We start from the raw sequence: 24,981 nt of genomic DNA on the forward strand, positions 1-24,981 counted from the left end.
CTCCTGAGCAGGCTCTCTATAGGTGCAAACTTAAATTTTTCAGATACATGTTTTAAGAATCGGAAATATTAACAGTGTTATTAGAGCAAGCGACAAACTGCGGTACTGTATAAGGATCACACTAGACATGATAGGAAACAAAGACCACTATCACTCTTTGCTTCTTTGTAACGGCCACATTCCCTTGGTGTAATCAGGTGGATGTACATGGGTGGGACTGAAGTCAGTGGTAGACAAAGCTACATTTTCTCTTTCTGCCACCCCAGTTCCCTCACTCAATTCCTCCCCCTCCCCACATTCTCTCTGGGCTGCTAGAGGATAGACAAGATTGGACAGATTGTTCTTCCAGAGATCTGGCCTGTTTAGGCTTCCTATTTCCTCCCCCAGTTCCCCCCTCCTGCCCACTTTCTGTTTCACTGGGCTCCTCCAATCCGTATGAATTTGAGCCATGTTCCCCATCCCTCATGTTCCCCATCCCTGGTCTAAAAAGAACAATGGGTAACAACTGTGCATTGCACATTCTTCTTTCTTGACTGATCAATGTGACACAGTGTGGAGAAGAAGGGTAGTTATGTGTCTTTGCTCATGCATTATTTTTATTAGACATGATGACAAGGATGCCCAAGTAGAGAGATGGGGCAACTGTGGTTCTGTCTTGGTTTTAAAGAGACCAAATGAGAGCCAACGTGTGTCTGGTATGGTAAAGAGTTATGGGGTATTTGTAAGGGGACAATAATTTCTGATAATGCTCTTAAGCACAACAACAAAATCCAGAAGACACCACGACATGAAACATGTTTTACTGCACAGGGGTTAATTTGATCTTTTCTAGAGATTAGCTTTGGAACATGTGAAATAATAGCAGCGCTTTTGAGCACGAGTACAATCTCCACGAACGCCTATTTTACATCATGGCGAAGCGCTTCCGTAACCGAGGATGTGGTTTCTAGGAAAACTAGTAGCCTGTGTGACAGCTCACATTTTAAAAATAGAGCACTGTGGCTTTTGGAAATGGAGGGCGTGGATTTACACACACACACAGAGAGAGGGAGGAAGGGAGAGGGAAATAGAGAGTTCCTTGTAACATGGACAACATTAGAAAATGGGAGACGGGCTGTCGTTAAGGATTGATGTTGCGCCATCCAGCGGGATAAAGTTGCATTTCTTATGACACAGCCCTTTTTTTGCCTCTGCCTTCCTGTGCCGGAGGCGGAGAGAGAGGGGTGAACCGGCCTCGAGAACACCTGGCAACAGCACAAAACAACTGCACGGCTGAAACAGGACAAAATCTTTTATTGTAATTGTAGTTCAAATGTCCGCAGAACAGGGAGGTGTTCCCCACCTCCTTCCAGCCTCGCCAAGCAAACTCTCTCTGCTCCTCAAAGCGGCCCCGCGCGCCATCGCCTTTCCCCCCCCCGCCGGACTCTTATGGGGTGCAACACTCGCGGAGGCGCACTTCCGCCGGAAATACCCGTCCCGTTTGGGTCCGCCACGCTCTTTCTCCCACGGGGTTCTGAGCCTTGCTTGCCTCGAGTCCTTTCGAGGGGCAGAAGCGGCGGCATGTTGCGCGAGGTGCCGCAGACCCTGGTGGTGGCCGAGCTGCTGCTCACGCTGCGGGGCGAAGGAGAGGCGGAGGCAGGAAGCGACATCCTCTGCCTGTGCACGCGAGCCTTCGTGGAGTGAGTCGGGGAGGGGGCGAGGGGGGGGGGGAGCCGGTGTGAGCGGCCAGCCTGAAGGTCTCACTCGCTTTTTTTGCTTGCTCGTTTATTTCCCGCCTTGTTCCCTGACAGGGATTCGAGGCGGCTTAATTGCGGGAGAAGTGGCGCCGAGGAGTGTCCTTTTGAATTCCCGCGGCTTCTGAGTAGTAGCAACCTGTTGGTGATGATGGTGACAATGGGTTAGATCCACCAGTTCACTGTTTCCCACCAAACTTAGAACAATAACATGCCGCTTTGGAGAGCGCAACCTTTACTGGTGTAAAGATCTTCACAAGTGGAGATATATAGGGGGGCAAGGGTTAATAATACTTTTCTATCTTTGAATTGTTTTCTGCAGCACCCCAAAAAATCACATTGAAGTGGGGAGGGGGAGTCATGCACCCATTGATACCCCCAGGGGTATGCGTACCACACTTTGGGAAATCCTGTTCCTGTTTTAGTTGAACTTCAAATACCACTGAAATAGATGGGACATGTTAGTCACAACTAAGTCTCACGTACTTTAGTGGGGTTCCAAGTTCAGCTAATTTAGCCTGGATTTTAGTAATTATGAGGTTCTGCCACACTTTTGCTAGCTAACAGTGGGGTGAAATGCAAGGGGTGCCCCCCCCCCCGAGTAAAGTAAGGTAAAGCTGCTATGTGTAAGACTTCTCATGTTGTTGGCATTTGTCTGTCTCAGGATACAATGGAAGTGTGTGTCTTTGGGGGTAAAGTCAAACTTTTGGAGAGTTGCAGCACCTACTGTGGCTGTAGAGACTGATATGGAACAGGCATGTTTTGTGGCAGATTAGGCCGTCTGGTTTTGTTGCTCCAAGTGCACCGTGGTGTTTCTTCTCTCTGTGCTCCTCCCAGTGGTCATTCCTCCATTGGTCACTGGTGTGGATGCACCTGACTGTCCGTCTCCAGGCACCGTGATTGTCTGGAAAGGATTCCCATACTACGGGGTTACTGTTGCCAGCCTTCATGTCACGTTTGCAGGCATCTTTGTAATTTAGAGTTGGTCTGTCAACAGGCCTGTTGCCTGAAGGCAGCTCTCCATAGAGCACATCCTTGGGGATTCTGCCATCTTCCATTCTGTGTACATGAGCAAGCCAGCATAGATGCCACAGAGACAGAAGTGCAAACATGTTGGGAGTGTGAGCTTGGGAGAAAACATCTTTGTTTGAGACTCTGCCCTGCCATGTGGTGCCCAAAACCTTCCTGACGCAGCACTTATGGAAGGCATTGAGGTGTCACTCCTGGCGGGTGTAAGCTACCCATGACTCACTTCCATAAAACAGGATGTTGGTCTTTGTCAGGCTGCTGGTGAAGCCAAACTCCATGTAGGCTTGGGGTTGATGAGTAGGCTGGGGGTTGATGAGTCTCTGCAGAGTTTCCTTGCGCTGTCAAGGTTGCATTATCTACAAACCACATCTTGTGGATAAGAACGCGTTGCATTTTTTGTCTTGGCATGGAGACGTGCCAGGTTGAACAGACCCCTGCCACTTCTTGAATGGAAATACACACCGTTTTCAGTCAAGCTGAAGGCATATGAGAGCAACAGAAAGAAGAATATGCCAAAGAGAGTTGGGCTATCTATACCTTGGGACAACATTTCATACATTTGATGAAATGGAATGTAGCCCAAGAAATAAATTCTTTAGTCTTTAAGGTGCCTCAAGATTCTTTGTTGTACATGATGACTAGTTTCAGGAAAACTAAAATTATAGCATGTTGTGTAAAGAAGGCCTTTTTTGCATGCTTTCTTTGTCATCTGCTATTTCACTTCCATATTTCATTGATGGCCTTAACAGTGACATGTATTTTTATTTTATTCCCTAGGGATCGAAAACTTTACAAACTAGGCTTGAAGGGATTTTATGTCAAAGATGAAGGTGACAGTATAGGTAAGATATGCTCAAAATGTTGAATTAACATTGTGTGCATTGCAAAATAAGTTGTTTGCATACCTGTAAGGTAGAGAAACTTGAATTAACAAATTATAGTTGTATCCCTGCTATTAATTTATCAACCCAATGCTCAGATACAGATTTTTCAAAGTCCGTATAAGAAAATGTAGGTGAAGACTTTTGGAAAAGTGAAGAGAACGTATATATGGAAAGTGTTACAACAGTAGTTTTGCTTGAGTAAATATATTGTTCCAAACCACATATGAAATCTGCTTGAGAATCGGCAAGATAGGGTGTCTTTAGGTATGGGAACCAATGTAGTATTACTTATGAACTACATACACATCAACCTGGGAGTGAGCCTAGATTAACTTACTTCTGAGTGAACGTGCACAAAATTCCACTCTTAGTGTTACACATGTATGTGAATAAACATGGATTCACTGCTAAGCACTTCTACCCAAGGCTATCCAATACAGTGGTACCTCAGGTTACATACGCTTCAGGTTACATATGCTTCAGGTTACATACGCTTCAGGTTACAGACTCCGCTAACCCAGAAATAGTGCTTCAGGTTAAGAACTTTGCTTCAGGATGAGAACAGAAATCGTGCTCCGGCGGCGCAGCAGGAGGCCCCATTAGCTAAAGTGGTGCTTCAGGTTAAGAACAGTTTCAGGTTAAGTACGGACCTCCGGAACGAATAAAGTACTTAACCCGAGGTACCACTGTATCTCGTAGCCTGATTCTAGTGATTCTTATTAGATGGTTACATCAGTACCTGAAAACAATTATATCTCAGAACTCGCATCTAAAAGCCCGCAGCCATAAAACAGTAGGAGACTGACCAACAACCAGTTGGTAGGGCATCTCAGCAGTGCCCCTTTCCTGCTTTCCCCCCTATCCCAAGAAACTGCTGTACAAACTGCTGCATGTGAATTCTGTTTAGGTTTCTTGACTGTTTCCACAAATAATTTTTCATTTTAGTTAGTTTACTGTACAATTCATACTCCACCCGTCAATGAATTTTTGTAGTGATTGTAGTGCTGCCCTGATAGTATTCAGGGCAGCATTGCAATCTCTACAGAAGTTGAATGATAAAAACAGCAAGTTGGTAGCAAGAGCAAAGTAGCAGTAAAGAACATAGCAGCAACAAGAACAGGCTAAAAATAATTTAGCTGATATTTGTAAAAGGCATGGGAGAATAAGGAGGACATGAGAATAGGTGCCTGTGAACCTCACATGGAGATAACATTTCACAAACAGGGACATGGACAAGGGAAACATGGTATGGCTGCTGGCTGCCTTCTTTGATACATAGTTTTGCATTAAATAGAATTTCAGGCTTGAAATGTTTTGCAGCTGGGTTCTCATATAGACAGTTGTGTGCCTTTGGTATCTAGTCTTCATGACTGTGAGATCCTCTGGTTCTTTCCCCCCTTGTATTTGTGCCTGTAGGAAGAAATCGTGTCTGCAGTAGGAAATTGTGCTTTTAATATTTTATTTAAATTCAAGCATTTTGGGAACTTTAGCTTTGGACTAACAGAGTTAATCTAAGCATGGAATCAATCACTGAATATACATTTGAATCGATTATTCACTTACATTTGGTATTTTCAAGAGAGCATCTTCTCAAACTTCAATAAACATCTAATACAATTTGCTTTAAGGGAAATTAATCATTTTTCCTAAGAAACTTGGTGTACTCTTTTGAAACGACTGCCACAGGATGCTTGGGGAAAATAATTTGGTATTGTAATTCTTCTGCATTAGAAATCTATGACTGACAAAAGTAAGAATGAAAATACAACTTTGTAACTTAGTATTGTGGTTTACAGGGGAAGATCAAGTAACCACCGAGGATGAAGAAAAAGACAAGAAACATAATTCCTTTGGGACTGCTGATTTATCTAACAGTCATGCTTCTGGAGTGGAAGACATTGAACTTGATTCAGAGGCTGAACTCATGAAACGCATGGGCTTACCTGTTCAATTTGGCAATGCAGCAGCCCATAAGACATTGGTAATAAAACCCAATGTATTTTCTATTCCTTTGTGCTATCTAAAGTTATTGGAATGTAAAGTAAATTTAGTACGTTGCATTAACAAACCCCACAAAAGAATTTTCAGGAATACATTTCTTTTTCCTCCTGGCTCTAGAATTAAAAACCAAAGTTAAATGAGAGAGGGAATAGGAAAAATGGGCTTTTAAGAAGTGTGACAAAATAATAATAATAATAATAATAATAATAATAATAATAATAATAATAATAATTTATTATTTATACCCCGCCCATCTGGCTGGGCCTCCCCAGCCACTCTGGGCGGCTTCCATAAAAACCAAAAATACAGTAAAATATCACACGTTAAAAACTTCCCTGAACAGGGCTGCCTTAAGATGTCTTCTGAATGTCAGGTAGTTGACATTCAGAAAAAGAAAAGTTGAGTTGGAAATAATAAATTGGAAGGCAAATGCATTCTTGGCTGTTAATCTAAGAGCACACCAAATAAGATAGCAGTTGAATATTATGGGGTAGAATCATAGAATTGTAGAGCTGGGTAGATGTGTCATTTGTGATTTTCTGGCTAGGTTACAACCAAGCTATAACATGAAAATTTGTGAAATGAATTAACTAGGTAACCATATTGAATCAGAATCTGTTGAACAAAGTACATAAAAATTGCATTTATGCTTTTTCATGCTGAATTTCAGGCACTTGAGAATATTAGTAAGAAAAGTAAGAAAGTGAAGAAGAAGAAAAAGAAGAAAAAGAAAATGCTGCAACAAGATATTTTCACAGTAATGCAGGAACCATTGAAAGAAGATCTTGATGAAGATGACCTGTCTCTTTCCGATGATCACTCTCCAATTAAAAAGGGATCTGAGAATGACAAGAGCTGTGAAAATGGAGACCTTTTACTTGATGAGTTTCATATGAAAGAAAAATGGGAAAAGTATTGGAGTGAGTATGGAGAAGGACTTCTGTGGCAAAGTTGGCAAGAGAAAAATTTTGAACTTTTGTCTATTACTGAGCCTTGGAATAATCCTGAAGTAAAGGAAAAGTGGGAGCAGCATTATAATGAACTATACTGGTATTACTGGCAACAGTTTCACTACTGGGCAAGTCAAGGTTGGACTGTTGACGCCACACATAATAGTGACCTGCAAAATAGTGCAGAGGAGCTGGAAACCAAGCAGCCAGCAGAAATGCAGAACATTGGTGTAGACAGTGTTTGTGTAGAAGTGCTACACTCCAGCCTACATTCTCAACTCGCGTCCAGTGCCAGCTGCAAGGAAAATCCTTCTCCAAATGATAGTCACTGTAATAGTGACATTCTTCCTGAAATTAGTAAAATAAATCTAAACTCTGAAGAAACAGAACGGTTCAAATTGGAAAATGCGGATGATTGTAATGGTCAGAGAGAACTGAGCGTAACAAGCATTGAAAGGTGTTGTCCTTGTGATACTTCTCAGACTGTGAAATATGATGAGGGAACAAGAGAAAGTAATGCGTCTTCTGAAAATGGATGTTCAGACAAGCCAGGTTGGTATACTAGGTTCCCTTTCCCAGAAGGCATAAGACCCTGTGTTTGCAAAAGCTAGGAAAGAAATTCCCTTGCAGCCACCCCATATTCTGTACTGTGCATTTCTCCATTGAGTGGCACATATAAAAGCTGTATTATTTTGGATGTTTTATTCCACATTCTTTGCAATCCTGTTTCCCTTTCCCTCCCCTTTTCCCCAATCCTGCAACTCACATTCTCAGCTAAAGAAGTGTAGATGACACATCGAAGACTTTGTATCTAGAGCTGAACACTTTGTCTTTCAAGCATCCTAGACTGCTTTGGAACACAGGTATAAAAAGACCCTCTCCCTGTGCTCTCAGTTGACACCACACATAATAGTGACCTGGAAAATAGTGCAGGGGAGCTGGAAACCAAGCAGCCAGCAGAAATGCAGAACATTGGTGTAGACAATGTTTGTGTAGAAGTGCTACGCTCCAGCTTACATTCTCAACTCGCTTCCAGTGCCAGCTCAGAGATATTGCCTGTCTACTGCATTCCTGCACTGAATCCAGTAGAGAGAAAATAAGTGTGCAATAAGCAGCTGCTTCTGCAGCCTGGAATACTACCTATCATTTCCAGGGCAGGTAGGGATTAGGCATTTCTTCTCAAAAGGGATATGTTTTGTACTCAGAAGAGTCACTTGCAAAATGTGAATGGTCTTTAGAATATTGTTTACAAAGTAAGCCTCACATCCATATTGTGGTCTTGGGTTTCAAAGGTTATTCAGTACCCAGATGTCTCACTTTGAAAATATTAATCTAATAGAGTGATTGGTTCCATTTTGCAAGATGTCTGTGGCCTTTAGTCTGTGAGGTGGTAAAGGGGCAAAGGGTGTGTGTGTTCCATCCACATGCATTTGTCATTCTGAAGGGAAACTATTGTTCAGTCTTCACTTAAGACAAAGCCCAACCTTGCTTCTCTGAAACACCCCTAATATCCTACCCACAATTCCTCTGATCTTTCCACAGAAATGTTTGGTTTTCTTACTAGGCATTTCTACCAGTTTGAGGTGCTATCAGAACATACTGCAGTGCCCAGGTACCTCCCAGCCCTGTCAGTATTTCAGAAATCCGAACATTCCTGAGATCCTGATGTTTTCAATTCAGAGCTGGCTACTTGGACTTTGTTATACTGTTGTTTGGAAAGAGGCTCTGAAAGAATGGCTTTCTGATATTTTTGAATTTTAAATGCCTAGATCAGATATTCAATGAAGCAGAGGCTTTCAGATTGATGGTAGATTGATTTGTTTCGCCAAATGCATAGTCAACAGTTTTGTCTCAACACCAGATAGACTGATGAGTGCAGTTGGGTTCCTAATGAAAAGCAACTGGAAAATAGTATTTCCACTGTGAATTTGGTGAAAATGTAAAATTTTTGATTGAAGTTGCTTTCCTCATACAGGAAATGAATGACTGCTTGAAGATTGCTGTTTTATTGTATTTTATTATATTTTGCTGTGTTTTGTATTATTGTTGGCCATCTTGAGCACCATTGGTGGGATACAAATTAAGCAAACAAACAAATAAAATTCATTAACGCAGGGTTGAGGAACTTGCGGCCTTCCAGATGTTGTTGGATTTCAACTCCCATCATCCCTGACTATTGTCCATGAACGATGGAGCTGATGGAGTCTTAAAAACCTAACGGCAAACAAATTCCCCACCAGTGTATCAAAGCAATGCTTTCTCTCCCCCCCCCTTTTCCTTCTTAGTTTCACAGGGGTCATCTAGATCTTGTTCAGATGCCACAGGAGGTAGGGGATCGCACAGTAACAGTGATGGTGATGATGGTGATGATGATGAGCCGCCTGAACGCAAACAAGTCAGATTAAAGAGGAGGCAGGTTATCTATCATATCTTTCACTTCTCCCATTCACATTTGGGTGCCTATATGATTTAGTGTACAGTCGTACCTTGGAAGTCGAACGGAATCTGTTCTGGAAGTCTGTTCAGCTTCCAAAACATTTAGAAACCAAAGTGCAGCTTCTGATTGGCTGCAGGAAGATCCTGCAGCCAATCGGAAGCCGCAGAAGCCCCTTCGGACGTTCAGCTTCCAAAAATAGTTTGCAAACCGGAACAGTCACTTCTGGGTTTGTGGCATTCGGGAACCAAAACGTTCGAGAACTAAGCTGTTCGAAAACCGAGGTATGACTGTACTTATTAACCCTTACTGGCTGCTGCCATATTGCCTTTTTTAAAATGTTGCTGCTTTCATGTTATTACTAGTGATTTGAATATTCTGTGAAATGTAAGGCTGTTCTCTTGGGTCTATTTCTATTGAAGAACGACTCTCTATAGTTTAGATCAGGGGTCTGCAGCCTTTTTCTGTCGGGGATCACATGTCAGTGTTGGAAGGTGCCAAAGCCAGCATAGCCAGGCATTTCCTTCTCTTCTCCCTTTCTGCTCTCACTTCTCTGTCTTTTCCCTGCCCTTCCTTGCTACTCAGCAGGCTGCTGATAGACAGACACGGTTGCTCTGGCCAGGGGTTTGAACAGATTACAGAACAGATTACTTGTACTTTTGAAAATGGGCCAAAGGCCACAGACAGTGGCCTGTGGAGCAGCAAAAAAAGCTAGCACTATTCTAGGCTGCATCCACAGAAGTATAGTGTCCAGATCCAGGGAAGTAATAGTACCACTCTATTCTGCCTTGGTCAGACCACACCTGGAATACTTGTGTCCAGTTCCGCACACCACAATTTAAGAATGGTGTTGAGAAGCTGGAACGTGTATAGAGGAGGGCAACCAAGATGATCAAGGGTCCGGAAACAAAGCCTTATGAGGAGCACTTGAAGGAGCTGGGCTTGTTTAGCCTGGAAAAGAGGAGACTGAGAGGAGATATGATAGCCATTTTCAGATATCTTAAGGGTTGTCACATGGAAGAGGGAGCATGCTTGTTTTCTCCTGCACTAGAGAGTAGGACTCAAACCAATGGCTTCAAGTTACAAGAAAGGAGATTCCGACTAAACATTCAGAAAAACTTTCTGACAGTAAGAGCTGTTCAGCAGTGGAACAGACTCCCACGAGAGGTGGTGGACTCTCCTTCCTTGGAGGTTTTTAAGCAGAGGTTAGATGGCCATCTGTCATGGATGCTTTAGCTGAGATTCCTGCATTGCAGGGGGTTGGACTAGGTGGCCCTTGGGTCCCTTCCAACTCTAAGATTCTATGAGTTCTATGAGTCCAAGGTTGTCCCCTTCCTTTCTGGTAGAGATAGCCAGACTAATGGTTTTGTATAGTTACTTTTTACCTTTCAAGCAAAAGGTCTTTATGACAGTTTCACTGAAGACCCTAAGTCTCAATTTGAAACAATATTGGGCACAAAACTTCGGGTAATGCTGAGAAGGCATTTATTAGGCATCATTGGGGAACCCAGCTGTGCGAATTTCTGACCTTGTAAACAAGTGATAAAAGTCATTATTTGAATTCAGTGGACACTTGTTTCTTTTGCTTAGCTGCTTTATAATCATTTAGAAATCGACTTACCCTTCATTTGAAGTCAAAATAGGCAGCTGTTTTGTCTCAACTTACTGTGAACTGTAGTGACAAATATTTTTGTTCCTTTCTAGCCATGAATTGGATGCTGAAGAACATTCCCAGGCTGATCCAGAAAAGATTTGCTGTCTTTTGGGACTCAAACATGGCAGAGGACAAAAGTAATAAGTGTTCTAATGGTTTCCTTAAAGCAGGGGTGAGGAACCATTTCAGCCTGAGGACCACCTTGCCTCTTAGGCAACCTGCCAGGGGCTGCATGCCAGTGGTTGGCAAAAAGTGGGTGGAGCAACAGGTGTGGCTCTTGCCTTTTTACAGTAGGCTACATTCAACCCATGTAAAATCTAGAGGTTTCTACACATCTTTGCCATTCAAGCAAGTAAGATGCAAAAGCACTTCAGGAGCAGGCAGAGCAGGGTCAGTGAGAGGTGTGACTTGGAAACTATCCTGCGGACCAGATAGAGAATTCTGGAGGTCCACATTTGGCCATCAGGCCTAAGGTTCCCCATCCCTTCCTAAACGTGATGCTGCTGATGGTTGCTGGTTTTATGTGTAGAATATGTTCTTTTCCTAGGTTGCTGTTGAAATACTATGGGTGTTCACTTCCTGCATCTTCTTGATATACTAAAGTTGTCACAAATAATGGATACTTAGCCTTGTTCATAATTACAAAAAAAAAAACCAACCTAAGACCATGCAGAAGAATGTTGCTTGTTTATTGTAAATAGTTTTCTTTTTCCACTAACAGTTCCTTCGCGATCCATTTAGATCAAAGGTAGAGAACTGGATCTGGCCAGTGGGCCAGATCATGATCTCCCTCGCCCTGGGCAGGCAATGTTTGGTAGCTTACTTGTCAATCACTTGGCTTCACATTGATGTTGGGTGACATTTATGCCCTCCATATGTCTTGCAAAGTGCTACTTGGTACCCTCTGGAGAAGCCCCTTTCAAAGTACTGCACAAGATAGCACTTTGTTCACTGTTGCTAAGTCCCTTTCAATCATCTGATCAAGGTCTTCTGGAGTGATTTGAAAAGGACTTCTAAGCTCCTTTCAAAGCACTTATACTTGCATTACTTTGCATAAACTGATTGGTTGTGCCTGCAAATCACCTTTCAGCTGAGCCGGATTTTTACCTGTCCCACCCCCAACATCATATATTACATCAGGTATAGGGCATGTGAGCATGGCTCGGCTAAAATGTCATTGCAGACCAAATGGGGAGACTTGATGGGCCTAATTAGCTAGGAGGCTTGCAGGTTCCCCAGGCCTTATTTAAATACTTGAGTGATTCAACACAAGATATATTCGTACAAAATGCATTAAAGCCTTTTGGTAAGCTATAAATATATCACAGTATGTATAAAAGCAAAGTTTACTGCTGTGACTCCATTAATTTTTTAGGCCTATTTATGTGGCAATGTTGGCATGCTTAAAGGGGGCCTTCAGTTGAAGAAGGCACAGCTAATAAACATACTGTGAAGCTGAGCAAAACTTCTTCCCCCTCACTGAAAAGGTTGTTTTTAACTTTTATTCTGTTTTCTCCAGATACAGAGACATTCCTGACTTCAGTGAAAGAAGAGTGAGTCATCTTAATAAAAATATGAAGTTTAAATCAAAATTCTTGGACATGCACAGAACAGTCAAGACCAAAAGGAAACATATATTTTTTACAGAAGAACCTGAGACAGGGGCAGTTAAAAAGAGCAGCATTTTGATTAAGGTCAGTATTGTATATGGTATATTAATAGTCTTGAATTTGGGATTCTGATGTTAAAACCTGTGTGTCTGCTGGCTCTTAAAAATAGTGCAAGATTGTGTTCATAATTTAGAATGCTCTTAGTTGCTAGTGAGAGAAAGAAAGTAGGTACAATTTTATGTTTCTTACTGTATACTAGATTATGTAAGTGATTAAATTCATATTAGTCTAGTAAGGACTGTATCTTAAGAAGAGACTTCAATGTTTAGGAAGGACGCAGCCCCATTATACCATCTGGGATTGTTCCCGGGGCATATACAAGACGTGAGATTTTACCATGTCAAAAGCTCCCTACACATAGATACCCTGCAGCTGCCAAGGTCATCTGATGTAGTGGTGCATCATGTGATGACTGTACTGCATGTCCATCCTAATATTTTCGTTGGTTTGCATATGCACAGTGAAAGAAACTGCAACACAATGTACCCAAGGACCAGTTTACGCAGATAAAACAGCTTGTTTCTCTCTGCAATGGCATTGTCCGCTTACATCAAGGTTCATTGTAGACATAACATGAAACTATCAGGATTAAGGCCGAGCCATAATTTTTCAGCAACTTGGATATCACAGTAAGCAGTGGTGGAGTGGAGGAAGAGCCCTTCCTGGGGGTGGGGGAAGTCTACAAGCCTGTGAGGTGAATGCTCCCAAATGCCAAAACGTAGTGTTCCTTTGTAGGGTTCTGTTGACTTCTTTCTCCTTTTACTTAGATTGCTGAAGGTAGTGATAATCTCCCTTCAGTAGCAAAGTCACATTTCTGCAATTGTTTGAAATGTGGTTCTGTAATACATGGTCTTCCTAGGTAGAAAGCTTCTTGAAACAAGTGAATGAGCCTGCGGAAGAGATGTCTCAAGACAGAGTTCACCCTCCTTCTTCCAGTAGTGATTCAGAGGAACAGGAAAACATTGCTGGCTCACAAAATAATTTGGATTCTCCTAAAAGTGACCTGCCATTCTCCAGTTCAGATTCTGGTAAGCGTGGAGGAAACAGCACTGAGGAAAAAGGCAAAGAAAATCTGGTAGTAGCAACAAGTGACTGGAAGTTCCAGGAGCCTAAGGAAGAGGCAGGAAGAGAAGATGCACATCCTTCAGGAAGAGAGTTAGTTCCTGTGGATATTCCGGACTACCTGCAGGTGGAAGCAGAAGGTATGTGATAATTCTGAGTAAAAGCTTTAAAAAGTGTGTGTGTCTGTGTGTATGAATGAGAAACTGTTGATAAGCCCCCAAAGCCTTAAAAAACCAAAATTAATCCCCTTTTTATTTGCAAGAGAGATTGTTTGGTGATGAACAGAGTGCTACTTCACCAGCTACCCCTTTGAATAAAAATACAGGTAGCAACAACTTCTGCTGGAAATAAATGTAGCAGGCTGATGGGGGAGCATGGAACTCTGCCTGCTTCTGTGAGTTTGCTTTACAAGAGAGCAGTTCCAACCTATAGTAGAGATCTTCTTGGTCAAATGAGCAGTTTCTTTCTCATGAAATGTTATAGGATAAGCAACATAGGTGTTAGGGGGAGTTTTGCGTAAAAGGTTTTGTTGGTTGGTTTAAGAGAATTTCTGTGTTCTCTTAAATTTCTGAAATCTCTGTGGGAGAAAAGAATGTTTTGGTTTTCATTGTACTAATTTTTGTTGAAATGTCTTTGTATGTTTTCAGATGCTTCTTTTGCTACTTTATTTTTTTATTTCTTATTCCCAGTGAATAAATTTGTAGTGAATTTCACATTTGATTACTACAGTAGATGCAGCAATAAAGCAGATCTCTGTGGCTTTTTTGTTTCCCTGTTGTAAACAGCAGCTAAAGTGAACAATTACACTAATATTTATTTCAGTTTAATGGCTTTTATTGTATGTTATATTTTGCATGCTGTTGTCCCTGTGATCACTTTGGGACTCCTCCTGGCTCTCTGAAGCAATGCATAAATTGAACTGAAATGAGTAATAAAAGTAGTTTAGATTTTTCTTCGTGTTCCTAAATCCATTTAAGAGAAATAAGCTAATTGCAAAGTATGGTTTTCTTTGGTTTAGGTGAAGTAAAAACTACAAACAAGAGGAAAATCAAGATAATACCGAAGATGACAAACAGGTGTGGGCAGCCCCTGCCTCCTGAAATAGTTGCTGATCCCGAGTTGGCTAAATACTGGGCGCAGCGGTATAGACTGTTCTCTCGATTTGATGAAGGAATTCAGTTAGACAGAGGTAAATTCATATATTGATTGGAAGCTACTTTGTTTTGAAGTGATTGGCAAGTTCTGTAATAGACCATTCTACACATGTAGATCTTCACTTGATACTTCAGTTGCTAAATGATGATTGTGCATGTGTGAGCTATATACTTCACTGATTTTTATGTTCAAGGTTGTCCTTTTTAAGTACAGAAATATGACTACTGCTTTCTTCCATTAGAGGGATGGTTTTCTGTTACGCCTGAGAAGATTGCAGAGCATATTGCGGATCGTGTAAGCCAGTCCTTCAACTCTGACTTAATAGCAGATGCATTCTGTGGCGTAGGAGGAAACGCTATTCAGTTTGCCTTGGCAGGGAAAAAAGGTAAACATTTCTGTTTGCTTCTTTTCTCTTATCCACTGTGTGCGCATTAATATGCTAGCGTTGTGGTAGATATATATAGAGAGAGAGAGAGATTGTGTATGTGTGTGTTCTAGTTAAAGCTAAAGATTCTTACTAGGGGACAGATCTAGTCTTTGCAATTGGCTAAATTCCTCCTTCCAGTTCCCAGTGTCACTTTCCATGTTGTCTTGAAAGTGTTGGATACTGCCTCCACCCTCCACTGTGTGGATGTAAGAGGAGGGAAGAATCTGCAGAAGTGCCTTTCCTGCTTTCACTAGTGAGATCCTCCAAGAGATGGAGTCTTTTTTTCCATGACGATCTGAGTTCAGCTTTACGCTTTGCTTGCTTAGAAAAATTAAACCATTATCAGCTTAGTTTAGAGTTACACAATATACACCGGCCAAAAAAATTATACAAATGCAGAGAAAATATAGTGGTGTTATTCCAGCTTAGGTGATTGGTTGTTTATGTGGCACAAGTACTAATTCCCACTGCTTTCTTTCTTTTCAACATACATGACTGATTGAATTTTTATTTTTTTTTTAAAAAACCTGCATTTTGAAAAAGACCTTGTTCATTCTTTTTAGTAATCGCAATCGATATCGACCCTGTGAAGATCAGTCTTGCTCTCAACAACGCAGAAGTCTATGGAGTAGCAGATAAAATAGAGTTCATCTGTGGAGACTTCATGAAGCTAGCATCCAGTTTAAAAGCAGATGTTGTGTTTCTGAGCCCTCCGTGGGGTGGGCCTGAATATGCTGCTGCAGAAATCTTTGATGTTCAAACTATGATTTCTCCCGATGGATATCCTTTTTCAAGTCACTTCTTCCACAAAAGTAAAACAAATGCTGTTTTTCTTACAGGGTGACCGCATATCACATATTATGCTTTCTGCCATATATCATTTCATCTTATACGTTAAATTAATACCCCACCCTTCCTCCCAAAGAATTATTTCCAGAGAACAGGGTCCTTCCCCCTTACTTTGTAGTTGCAAAGGGCTCAGATGATCTGAAAAGTGTAGTCTTAGTTTCAAGTTGCTTATGTTAAGCTTAAGTTCTATTGTGGGGGTTTTTTTTCATGACACACCTTGGATAGGAATTCCAGGGTCATGAGTTAAGATTTTTGTACTGTTGAATGATTGGTGATGACCTTCTTCAAAGCAGCTGATGACAGTGTTGCAAACTGATTCTTGTAAATCAAATGTCCATTGCTGTTTCTCTCAGGAGAGATTTGGGTACTCTGACTAAGAAGAGATTTTATTTTTAAAAGTGACTTTCTTTTCAGAATTGGTCCTATTTAGGATGTTGCCTTTATAATGCTGACTACCAGATTTCTGTTGTTGAAGAGGTTTTGTTTGAGTTGGCATATAGTCTTGTGTAATCTGGGAAATTTCTGTAGTTGCTTTAAAAAAAAACATCACCACATTTTGACAGTTCCTTGTTCTTAGTTTTGACTGTCTGTTAGACAAAAGATGTTAAATTGGTTCATAGACTCCTAGGGCTGAAAAGAATCAGATACTTATCAAATCTCGCTCTTGGTCCTGTGGCGAGATCATCTACTAAATCTAATAATTCCTTTCAGGTTAACATTTCTGAGTTCTTATAGGATGACTTTACATGTGTCCTAGATGATTCAGTAACTAATTCCCACATTGAGGACCTAGTGTAAAGGGCAGTTTCAGGTTCCCAAATTCATCGCGATCATCCTTTCAGATCTGTTGTCCATATGGTATGAGTGAGGGTTAGAAACAGTTCTGTCTCTGGAGAAATACCTTCTTTTTCCTTGGCAATCACTCGTAGCCGAGTAAGATTGTCTTCCATGAAAATGGTCTTAGCAGTTTGTCTGTAAGTGACTGTGGAGATTGATTCTGGATTTGCACATCCTTCCACAGTGAGGACACAGGTCGCTCTATTGGACGCAGTTTTTCCCCTCCAAAAATTGAGGGGAAATGTGTGTGCGTCCTATGGAGCAAATGCAGGCTTGTGCCAGGGAGAGGCTGCACGGGGCTATGGCTTCTTTAGCTCCACGCAGCCTCTCCTGGCAGGGAGAGATTGCGCGGGGCTAAAGAGGAAGCTAAAGAGGAAGCTAAAGAGGCAGCTATGCCTTGGCTTGTGCCATAGCTGCGCGCAACCCCTCCGGCAGGGAGAGGTTGTGCGCAGCCTGTACGTTGCTCTTTGGGGCTTGGGGGGAAAGATTTTTTTTTATTGATTTCCCCGTCTAAAAACTAGGTGCGCCCTATGGTCTGGTGCGCCCTATGGAGCGAAAAATACGGTAGATCACTGGGAGGATTTGCCAAACGTTTCTCCCTTTCGGCCTGAGTTCATGCTTCTTCAAAGTCCATGCTGCCTTTGGTAGAGGCTATTCTCCAACTGACGGGCTCTTTGTCATCAGTTGTTGGTGTTTATACTACATTTTATTTACCTTGAGATAATCTTTAAACCTCTTTTGCTGTCCACCAGCATTATGCTTATCATTCTTAAGTTGGGAATAGAGTAGTTGCTTTGGAAGACGATCATCAGGCATCCGAACAACATGTGACAAGTAGTTTGGGTATGGTCAGTACATGCAGCAGAGAAGCTGGAAATTAGGTTGGAGAGACCTAAAGTGGTTGCATGGAATATACCACTTAAACTGCAATGGGTAGGGGGAGACATGTTTTTGAAAGTGATTAACACCTCTAAATTGAAAATTAGCATAGCAAGAAGGCTAATCTGAACAATACTTCTTGCTGATTTGTTAATGCTTTGTTTTCATTTTTATACTTGCAAATAGTTGTGTTTTGCTTTTTACTAGAATATTTAAAAACTAACAGTGGTACCTCGGGTTACATATGCTTCAGGTTACAGACGCTTCAGGTTACGGACTCTGCTAATCCAGAAATAGTACTTCAGGTTAAGAACTTTGCTTCAGGATGAGAACAAAAATCGTTCTCCGGTGGCACGGCAGCAGCAGGACGCTCCATTAGCTATAGTGTTGCTTCAGGTTAAGAACAGTTTCAGGTTAAGAACGGACCTCCGGAACGAATTAAGTACTGTAGATTCCGGCGTATAAGACAACTTTTTAACCCCGGAAAAGAGGTTTAAAAGTCGGGGGTCGTCTTATACGCCGGGTATGGGCGGGGCGGAGCCCGCTCCGCGCCGGGCGGCTTTCTCCCAGCGCAGAGCTGCCCAGCGTATTAGATGACTGGACTTATAAGACGAACCCCCAAATTGCAGCTGCCAATTTGGGAGGTCGTCTAATACACCCAGTCACCTAATACGCCGGAATCTACGGTACTTAATCCGAGGTACCACTGTACCTACCTTGCATTCTGAAATGGTACAATCCCCTCTGCTACCTCATCCTGCTGCTTGTGTAGACTAGGGCCCTGATCAGAATATCACTCATGGTATTCTGTACATACCTGTGGAAGAATGTGTGTTACCTTAGGGGACTGTCTTACTAAAAGAGCCATCCCCATTGAAAGAGTATTTGCTTTTTCTTCCTTAACACATCTGTACATTTGAAATTTTCAAGCTGTCGCAAAAGATTACCAGCAAGATTGTGTACTTTCTTCCTCGTAATGCTAACATAGATCAGGTAAGTTTTAATTTGCAGGTTCAGGAGTAGTGCTGTACAGTTGCTAATCTAGAGATGTAGGGTAGAATTCAGTGTTGCGCATTTGCAGCATGCCAAAAGAAATGATTCCCCCCCCCCATACACACACTGTTCTGGGGACTCTCCCCACACCTACTCAAGCCATTTTGGGGGGCAGAGGTGGGGAAAGCCCTGTTGCACAAGTGAAAGTCCTTATGCAAGGCTTCTGCTGACTGACTTCTGCCCCTGAGCTGCGAACAGACATTTCACCTGTGCCCAGTGGGCTTAAGTCTCTGTCTTTCACCTTCCGTTTCTTCCCACCTCCATCTACAATATGGCGATAACACTGACCTACCTTACACGTTTGTTGTAAGGAGTACTGAGAGCCTATGTAGAATGTGTAAGATTGAATATTATTGTTATCGAACTTTCTCCCTGTAGAACAAGGATGGGGAATCAGGTGGCCTCTACATCTCCAATCATTTCCAACCTTGCCCATTACAGAGTGGAGCTGACGGGAGTTGGAGTCCAACACCTGGAGGGCTACGGGTCCTAGAATGCTAAATATGTATTTTTGTTGTAAAAAAAAGTAGGCTCTTTGACATTCAATAACCTTAGAAGTTTGGGCAGAAAGGACCGAAGGGAAACATGATAGAGGTTGAACAGCATAGACAGTATGGATAGTGTTTATCATTCTGTGCTAGAAACTGAGGTCGCTCTGTGAGATTGAGTGGCGGAGCAGACAGAAAGAAAAACATAATTTATATCAGTGAGTACACAAAAAGTTAGCAAGGACCGCTAGCTTAGATAGCATTTTTAAAGGGTTAGGCCAATCCATAGGGGCTAGGTCTGTTAATGACTACTATATAAAAGGATTCTCTTTGTTCTGAGGCAATGTAACCCTAGATACTAGTTGATGTGGAGCAAAGAACTCAAGAGAACTGGACCAGGTGTAATTTTTTGGCAAAGACCATCACTAAATGTTTTGCTGTACTGGGCTGGTGCAGCTGCAACTTTTCCAATGCTAGTAATTATTTAAAAGTTGGAAATTGGATTATTAGCTTTCTCCCTTTGCACACAGATCTCTCCTCTTTTTACTTAAGGATTTTTGACTTAAGGATTTTTTACTTAAGGATTTAAGCATTCTAATGATGGTTAAGGGTGTTCCCAAGCCCTGGTCGTTTAGCATTAAAACCTTGTTTTAGGAATGTCTTCAAGCATGGCCAGCAATGAAAGGCTTGCAGGCTGCACATCACAGATCCTGAACTATACCTGTTACACTACCTTGTACTGGGGTCTGACATTACACTTCAAAAGTTTGGGCACCGTTACTTTGCATTTTCAGTTTTCTTACAACATTTACATTGCTGTAGATGTAGCAATATACAAACCCCCACAAAGTTTAATATAAGCAGTTAATAACCAAATCCAGCCTTAAAATGTTGAAGATACATAAACACTGCCTGAAGGGGCAAAGGTGATCAAACTTGAATTATTGTCAGTTTCTTTCTACTTCCTCTAGAGGGAGCAGTCATACCAAAAAGATACAGATAGCATAAGTAAATTATGCATGCTGTGCTTTTAAACTAAGCAAAGAATGAACTGTTTGGTGTTTGCTGCTGGCTTTCTTTATACACTTTTCAGGACAGAGTTTTCAGGTTGTGGGATACTTGGCATGAAAGTATTTTTGTTTAAAAAGCTCAGAACCACAAAAGCAAAGTGAAGGTAAACTAGGTCAACAAATGTTGTTTTTGTGGTGTTTGTTATTAGACATAATTATGTTTGCTCATGATGGGGACTTAATAGCAACTTGCAGTAAAAAGTACTACTTCAAAGGCAATTTATATGGATGTACACACCTACCCTGGAATAGGACAGACTTTTATTAAAAGTTCATTGTATGTATGTTTGCACACACACATCCAGACCACTATTCCCAGTGTGCTGTCATTTCTGGGACTGATCTTTCTAGAAGCTGAACATTTGGGCTTACAGTCTAAGCCATTGTCTGTTCTTCAGTTGCAGTTCTAGGTTTGTTGCAATAAAAAAATGTCAGTGATAGCTTGTACAATCAAATAGGAAAATGGTCCCAGATGGGCAGGTGTGTCAAGTTAGCGGGATGTAATCACAGGTAAATGTGCATAGGATGGCATCTTTGTGGTGAGGGACCTGTCAAGTTTGGGATGCTCAGATATGTTTTTCCTAAGTAATCTTTGCTGCACAGACTAGACAGATCTCATCACTGATAGCATTATTTGCACAAGCATAATGGATATCCCTTTCAAATATCAACACAGCTTCCACATCCAATTCTATCCTAGGAAGCAGGAAGATTTGTGTGTTTTTTTTTTCTTTTTTCAGATACGTTAACTCAAATTTAAACCATTGGAGATGATCATGAACAAGTTTGACTGGGTTCAGTAATCTATAGGCAGGCACTGTCCTGCAGATAGAGAACATGTGCACTGAGAACAGAAAGAGTTGTGAAATTTATTCCATTAGGCACAGCCCAGGCCGTGCAGCAAATATGGGCATTTCACATCCAGATGCTCAAATTTGTGAGAAGGTCCCATTGAGCTTTACAGGACACACATTGTCCATCTGAGGCTTTGAGATGAGGGTGTCCTCCAGACCATTTTGAAATTTCCATGTAGCACCTCGCCATAAGGAGCTGGTAACTGGAAGTGATGTATATTTGAATGACGATCCCTCCTTCTTTCAATTGATGGGGTGAACAGAAATTCATTTTCTCTAAGAATGTTTATTTTTGAGAGTTGCATCTCTTAAATATAATCCAATCTGTTTTTCCCTAAAAGCCTGCTGTGCTGCCTACATGCACGTGTGTTTTAACAAAACAAGTGCGCATAGGACAGGAACTGAGTCCAGAAGCAGTTAGATTGTATTGAGGGTCTTGTGTAATCCAGTTTTTCCCCTTAACTCTCAGGGTTCAATGAACTTTAGAGAAATCCACTTGCAGTAATATAACCAGTCCACACAAGTAGATCATGACTCCAGTCATTTGTACAAAAGCAAAAATGGAAACTGCTGAGATATTTTGGGGAGTCAAGATAAGTTAGTAATTCCTTAATGAATCACTGCACCACAGACAAGATTTTCCCTTATCTAGCAAGGAGGTCAGGAAGTAGCACTGGGAAACTGGAGGGTTTTAGTAAACGTAGGTTTGTCACTGGGAGGGTTTATATTCAATCAGATATGCTTCCTTCCAGTTTACTCTTTTACTACTTAAGTGCTTATGCTGGCATGTCATGAATTGATATTCTATCCAAATACAGCCATGGGAGGAGGCATTAGCCACATTCACATGTCACATGGTTTGCAATGCACAAATGAGTCACAGCTGCTTTCCTTCTCCCTCTGAGTGTTGGGAGAAAACAAACCATCATTCTGGTTTGTGTTTCATTTGAACCAGGGTTTGTAGGTTTGTTTCACTCCCAAATGATCTGGCTACAGATTGTGGTTTGTTAGGGCTGAGACAAACCACAGTCCCTGATTTGGATGTACCACTAGGCGAAGAATGTGATTTGCTTTCACCTAACCATAGCAGGGAGCAGGGTAGTAGGCGTGATTTTTGTATGCATGGTAAGCTATGGTTTGTGCTTCACAGTGACATGTGAATGTGGCCAATTGGTGATGGAATTGGCATTAATATAGGTACCACATAATACAGGTAGTCGGTTTAAAGATGCCAGTTTAAAGGACTTATCACCCTCTTTTTGCTATTAAAGGGGGCCATAGGTCACTGGTAAAGCATCTGCTTTGCATTCAGAAGCTCCCAGGCCCCATCCACAGCATCTCCAGGCAGGGCTGGGAGAGAACGCTCTCTGAAACGCTGGAGAGCCGCTGCCAGTCAGTGTAGACAATGCTGAGCTAGATGGATCTATAGTCTGACACAGTATAAGACTGAGCTTCCTGTATTTCTAAGTGTCAACAGTCTGGTTCCATTCTAGTTCAGATGGAACATATCCTCTTTGTACTACTACTACTACTACTACTAATAATAATAATAATAACAATAATAACTTATTCTTTATATGCCACCCATCTGACTGGGTTCCCCCAGCCACTCTGGACAGCTTCCAGTAAATTCAGACATCAAACACAGTAAGACATCAAGCATTAAAAACTTCCCTGAACAGGGATGTCTTCTAAAAGTCAGATGTTTATCTCCTTGACATCTGATGGGAGGGCGGGGACGACTATTGAGAAGGCCCTCTGACCAGTTCCCTGTAACCTCACAGTGAGGGAACTGTCAGAAGACTCTCAGAGCTGGACCTCAGTGTCCAGGATAAATGATGGGGATAGAGACACCCCTTCAGGTATACAGGGCTGAGGATGTTTAGGGCTTTTAAGGTCCTGAATCTATTGCCATCTCGGTGTCACATTTTGAGTTATTTAACAGTTCTTGTTTTTCTTTCTTTTTACTTTTTAGGTAGCTTCCTTAGCTGGGCCAGGAGGAAAAGTTGAAATAGAACAAAACTTTCTGAACAACAAATTGAAAACCATAACTGCATACTTTGGTGATCTAATTAAAAAACATGCACCTTGACTTATTTATGTGAGTGAACCTGCTTGTCAAGGCAAAATGTATTATCCCAAAGCTTTGAAGATTACTCCCTTTGCCTGTTATATATTTTACAATCAGTGGCTCCTCTAAAATATTGTCATTTTGTTAATTAATGAAAAATGGTTTAGAATGCCTGTTGCAGTTATCAATAAAATATTTTACAATAAGTCTGAAGGATTTTCTAAGTGATTACCAAAGTAAAGTGTGAAGTGGATTAATAATTAGACTTCCATTTACATACACAGAGCAGTGAGGCCATTTCCCAAACCTATTAGCTAGATTAGCCTCCAAGGATAGATAGACCATCTGAACTTCCTGCCCTCTTGCAGATGGGAATAGTTGCTGCAAATACAAACTTCACCAGGAAGTAGTCAGACTATAACAGAGGGGCAATGTCTGCCCATATTTCTAGACCACCACACCTCCCTATTTGGAGCAAAGGCCAAATAAAGGGTGTATCCCACTCTTCCATCTGTCAGGCAGATAACCACTTGAGACAGCACATGATGAAATATAAACTGGGCCCAGAGCATGGATTTTGGTATGGATGCCAAAACCTTCCAGCACTGTGCTGGAGACCACCTCAGTTTGGGAAGCTGTTGGGAAGCAGGGTCCCTAACCTGTCTGACCCAACACCAGATACAGGCCTTCTACTCCTGCTCCAAAGGGTTTCCTGGTGATGGAAAATGAACTCTGGTGGTCTACAGCAACTCCCCCTGCCAAATCTGAGTAGGTTAGCAGGCAGAGCTGCATCTGGCCCACCCAGGTCTTGATAAAAGGTCTGCTCATCCACAATTAAGGGGTCCACATGATCCTATGGCAAACAGACCCAGTCTTTTAACAGCACCACCCCCAGACTGTTGGTCACAGTGCTGGAGCATCCAGAGATACCAAGAATGGAGAAGAACTCAATAAGGGACCCACCATGCAAGCACCTGTAATCCCTCCTCTGGTGCACCCTACCCTGTGTCAGCATCGCCCTTGAGCCAGTGCCACCAACTGGACTCATACACTTCAGCCCCGACTGGGCTAGGCGAGCTGGGTCGCACTTCCAGAGACCACCTTCTGCACAGGAACAGGTCAAAGTGCTGTGGACTCACAGCTTAGAGTTGTGAGCACCGGATTCACTTCCACAAGAAGACAGTTGTCGCACAGCAGAGTACAGCAGAGTATAGCAGAGCATAAACAACTCGGAGAGCAGCTCTGTAGAATATCTTCTTTTATTCTATCTACAACTATAATACACAACTATGTACAGAGCTAAATGAGGTCTAAATGAAAATGCTGAACTGCACTGAGTGTTTGCAGCTGCTCTTAGCAGCAACCTTATCTATACACACGATCTCTCTCTAACACTCAGTCTCTCTCTCTCTGATGTGAGGCTGGAGCGGAAGAAGTAGAGAGCAGAAACCGCCCCCTCCTCTCTGGAGAATTAGCAGAGAACATCAGCAGATTCTTGGATATGGGAGGGGTGAAATCTCACCCTGGCCATGCTTGCCCCTCCCCCTGAACACTGAGTGTCAGGGACTGGAAGGGCTCTGAAGAGTGTGGTGGAGGTAGGGGACAAGGGGAGTGACCCAGAAGAGGGGACCAGTGATTTATGTGAGGTGGGGTGATGCTGCCTGCAAGGCAGGAGCTGGGGAGGAGGGAAAGTCAGGGCAGAGGAAGGTGTGCCAGATATGGAAGTGGTTCAGCTGACAGTAGACTTCCACTTTTCCTCGCCCCACTTCCTCCTAGAACCAGGGGGGCTTGAAGTGGGAAGAGCAGCGGCACCTTCTGTGCAGGAGAAGCCTCAGGTTGCAGGCACGCAACCCATCAGGGTTGCAATGTAAGCTGGAGGAA

At 42.2% G+C, this 24,981-nt stretch overlaps 1 protein-coding gene across 2 annotated transcripts; it reads left to right on the plus strand.

Moving 5' to 3' along the window:
* Positions 1-1,459: 1,459 nt before the first annotated feature.
* On the plus strand, positions 1,460-23,306 carry TGS1 (trimethylguanosine synthase 1). Of its 2 annotated transcripts, XM_083622900.1 has the most exons (13): positions 1,460-1,679; positions 3,540-3,604; positions 5,443-5,627; positions 6,318-7,149; positions 8,883-9,009; positions 10,736-10,822; positions 12,205-12,379; positions 13,215-13,557; positions 14,436-14,606; positions 14,814-14,957; positions 15,563-15,779; positions 18,479-18,557; positions 23,005-23,306. In XM_083622900.1, exons 1-13 carry the CDS (start codon positions 1,561-1,563, stop codon positions 23,119-23,121), a joined length of 2,661 nt encoding a protein of 886 aa, XP_083479026.1. In that variant the 5' UTR covers positions 1,460-1,560; the 3' UTR covers positions 23,122-23,306. The 2 variants fall into 2 exon arrangements, with proteins under 2 accessions (XP_083479026.1, XP_083479027.1); XM_083622901.1 differs by lacking the exon at positions 1,460-1,679 and having other exon boundaries at positions 2,656-3,604.
* The last annotated feature ends 1,675 nt before the right edge of the window (positions 23,307-24,981 follow it).

This window comes from Podarcis filfolensis, assembly GCF_964270895.1.
Source record: "Podarcis filfolensis genome assembly, chromosome: 7".
Lineage (NCBI taxonomy): Eukaryota > Metazoa > Chordata > Lepidosauria > Squamata > Lacertidae > Podarcis > Podarcis filfolensis.

What these genes read in the sequence shown, in the direction of transcription:
- TGS1 (XM_083622901.1), top strand. Translation starts at nt 3,325, where the DNA reads ATGAAATGGAATGTAGCCCAAGAAATAAATTCTTTAGTCTTTAAGGTG. An exon ending in TGGATGTTCAGACAAGCCAG is followed by an intron (nt 7,150 to 8,882) that starts GTTGGTATACTA and finishes TTTCCTTCTTAG; the next exon opens with TTTCACAGGGGTCATCTAGA. An exon ending in TGCCTTGGCAGGGAAAAAAG is followed by an intron (nt 14,958 to 15,562) that starts GTAAACATTTCT and finishes CATTCTTTTTAG; the next exon opens with TAATCGCAATCGATATCGAC.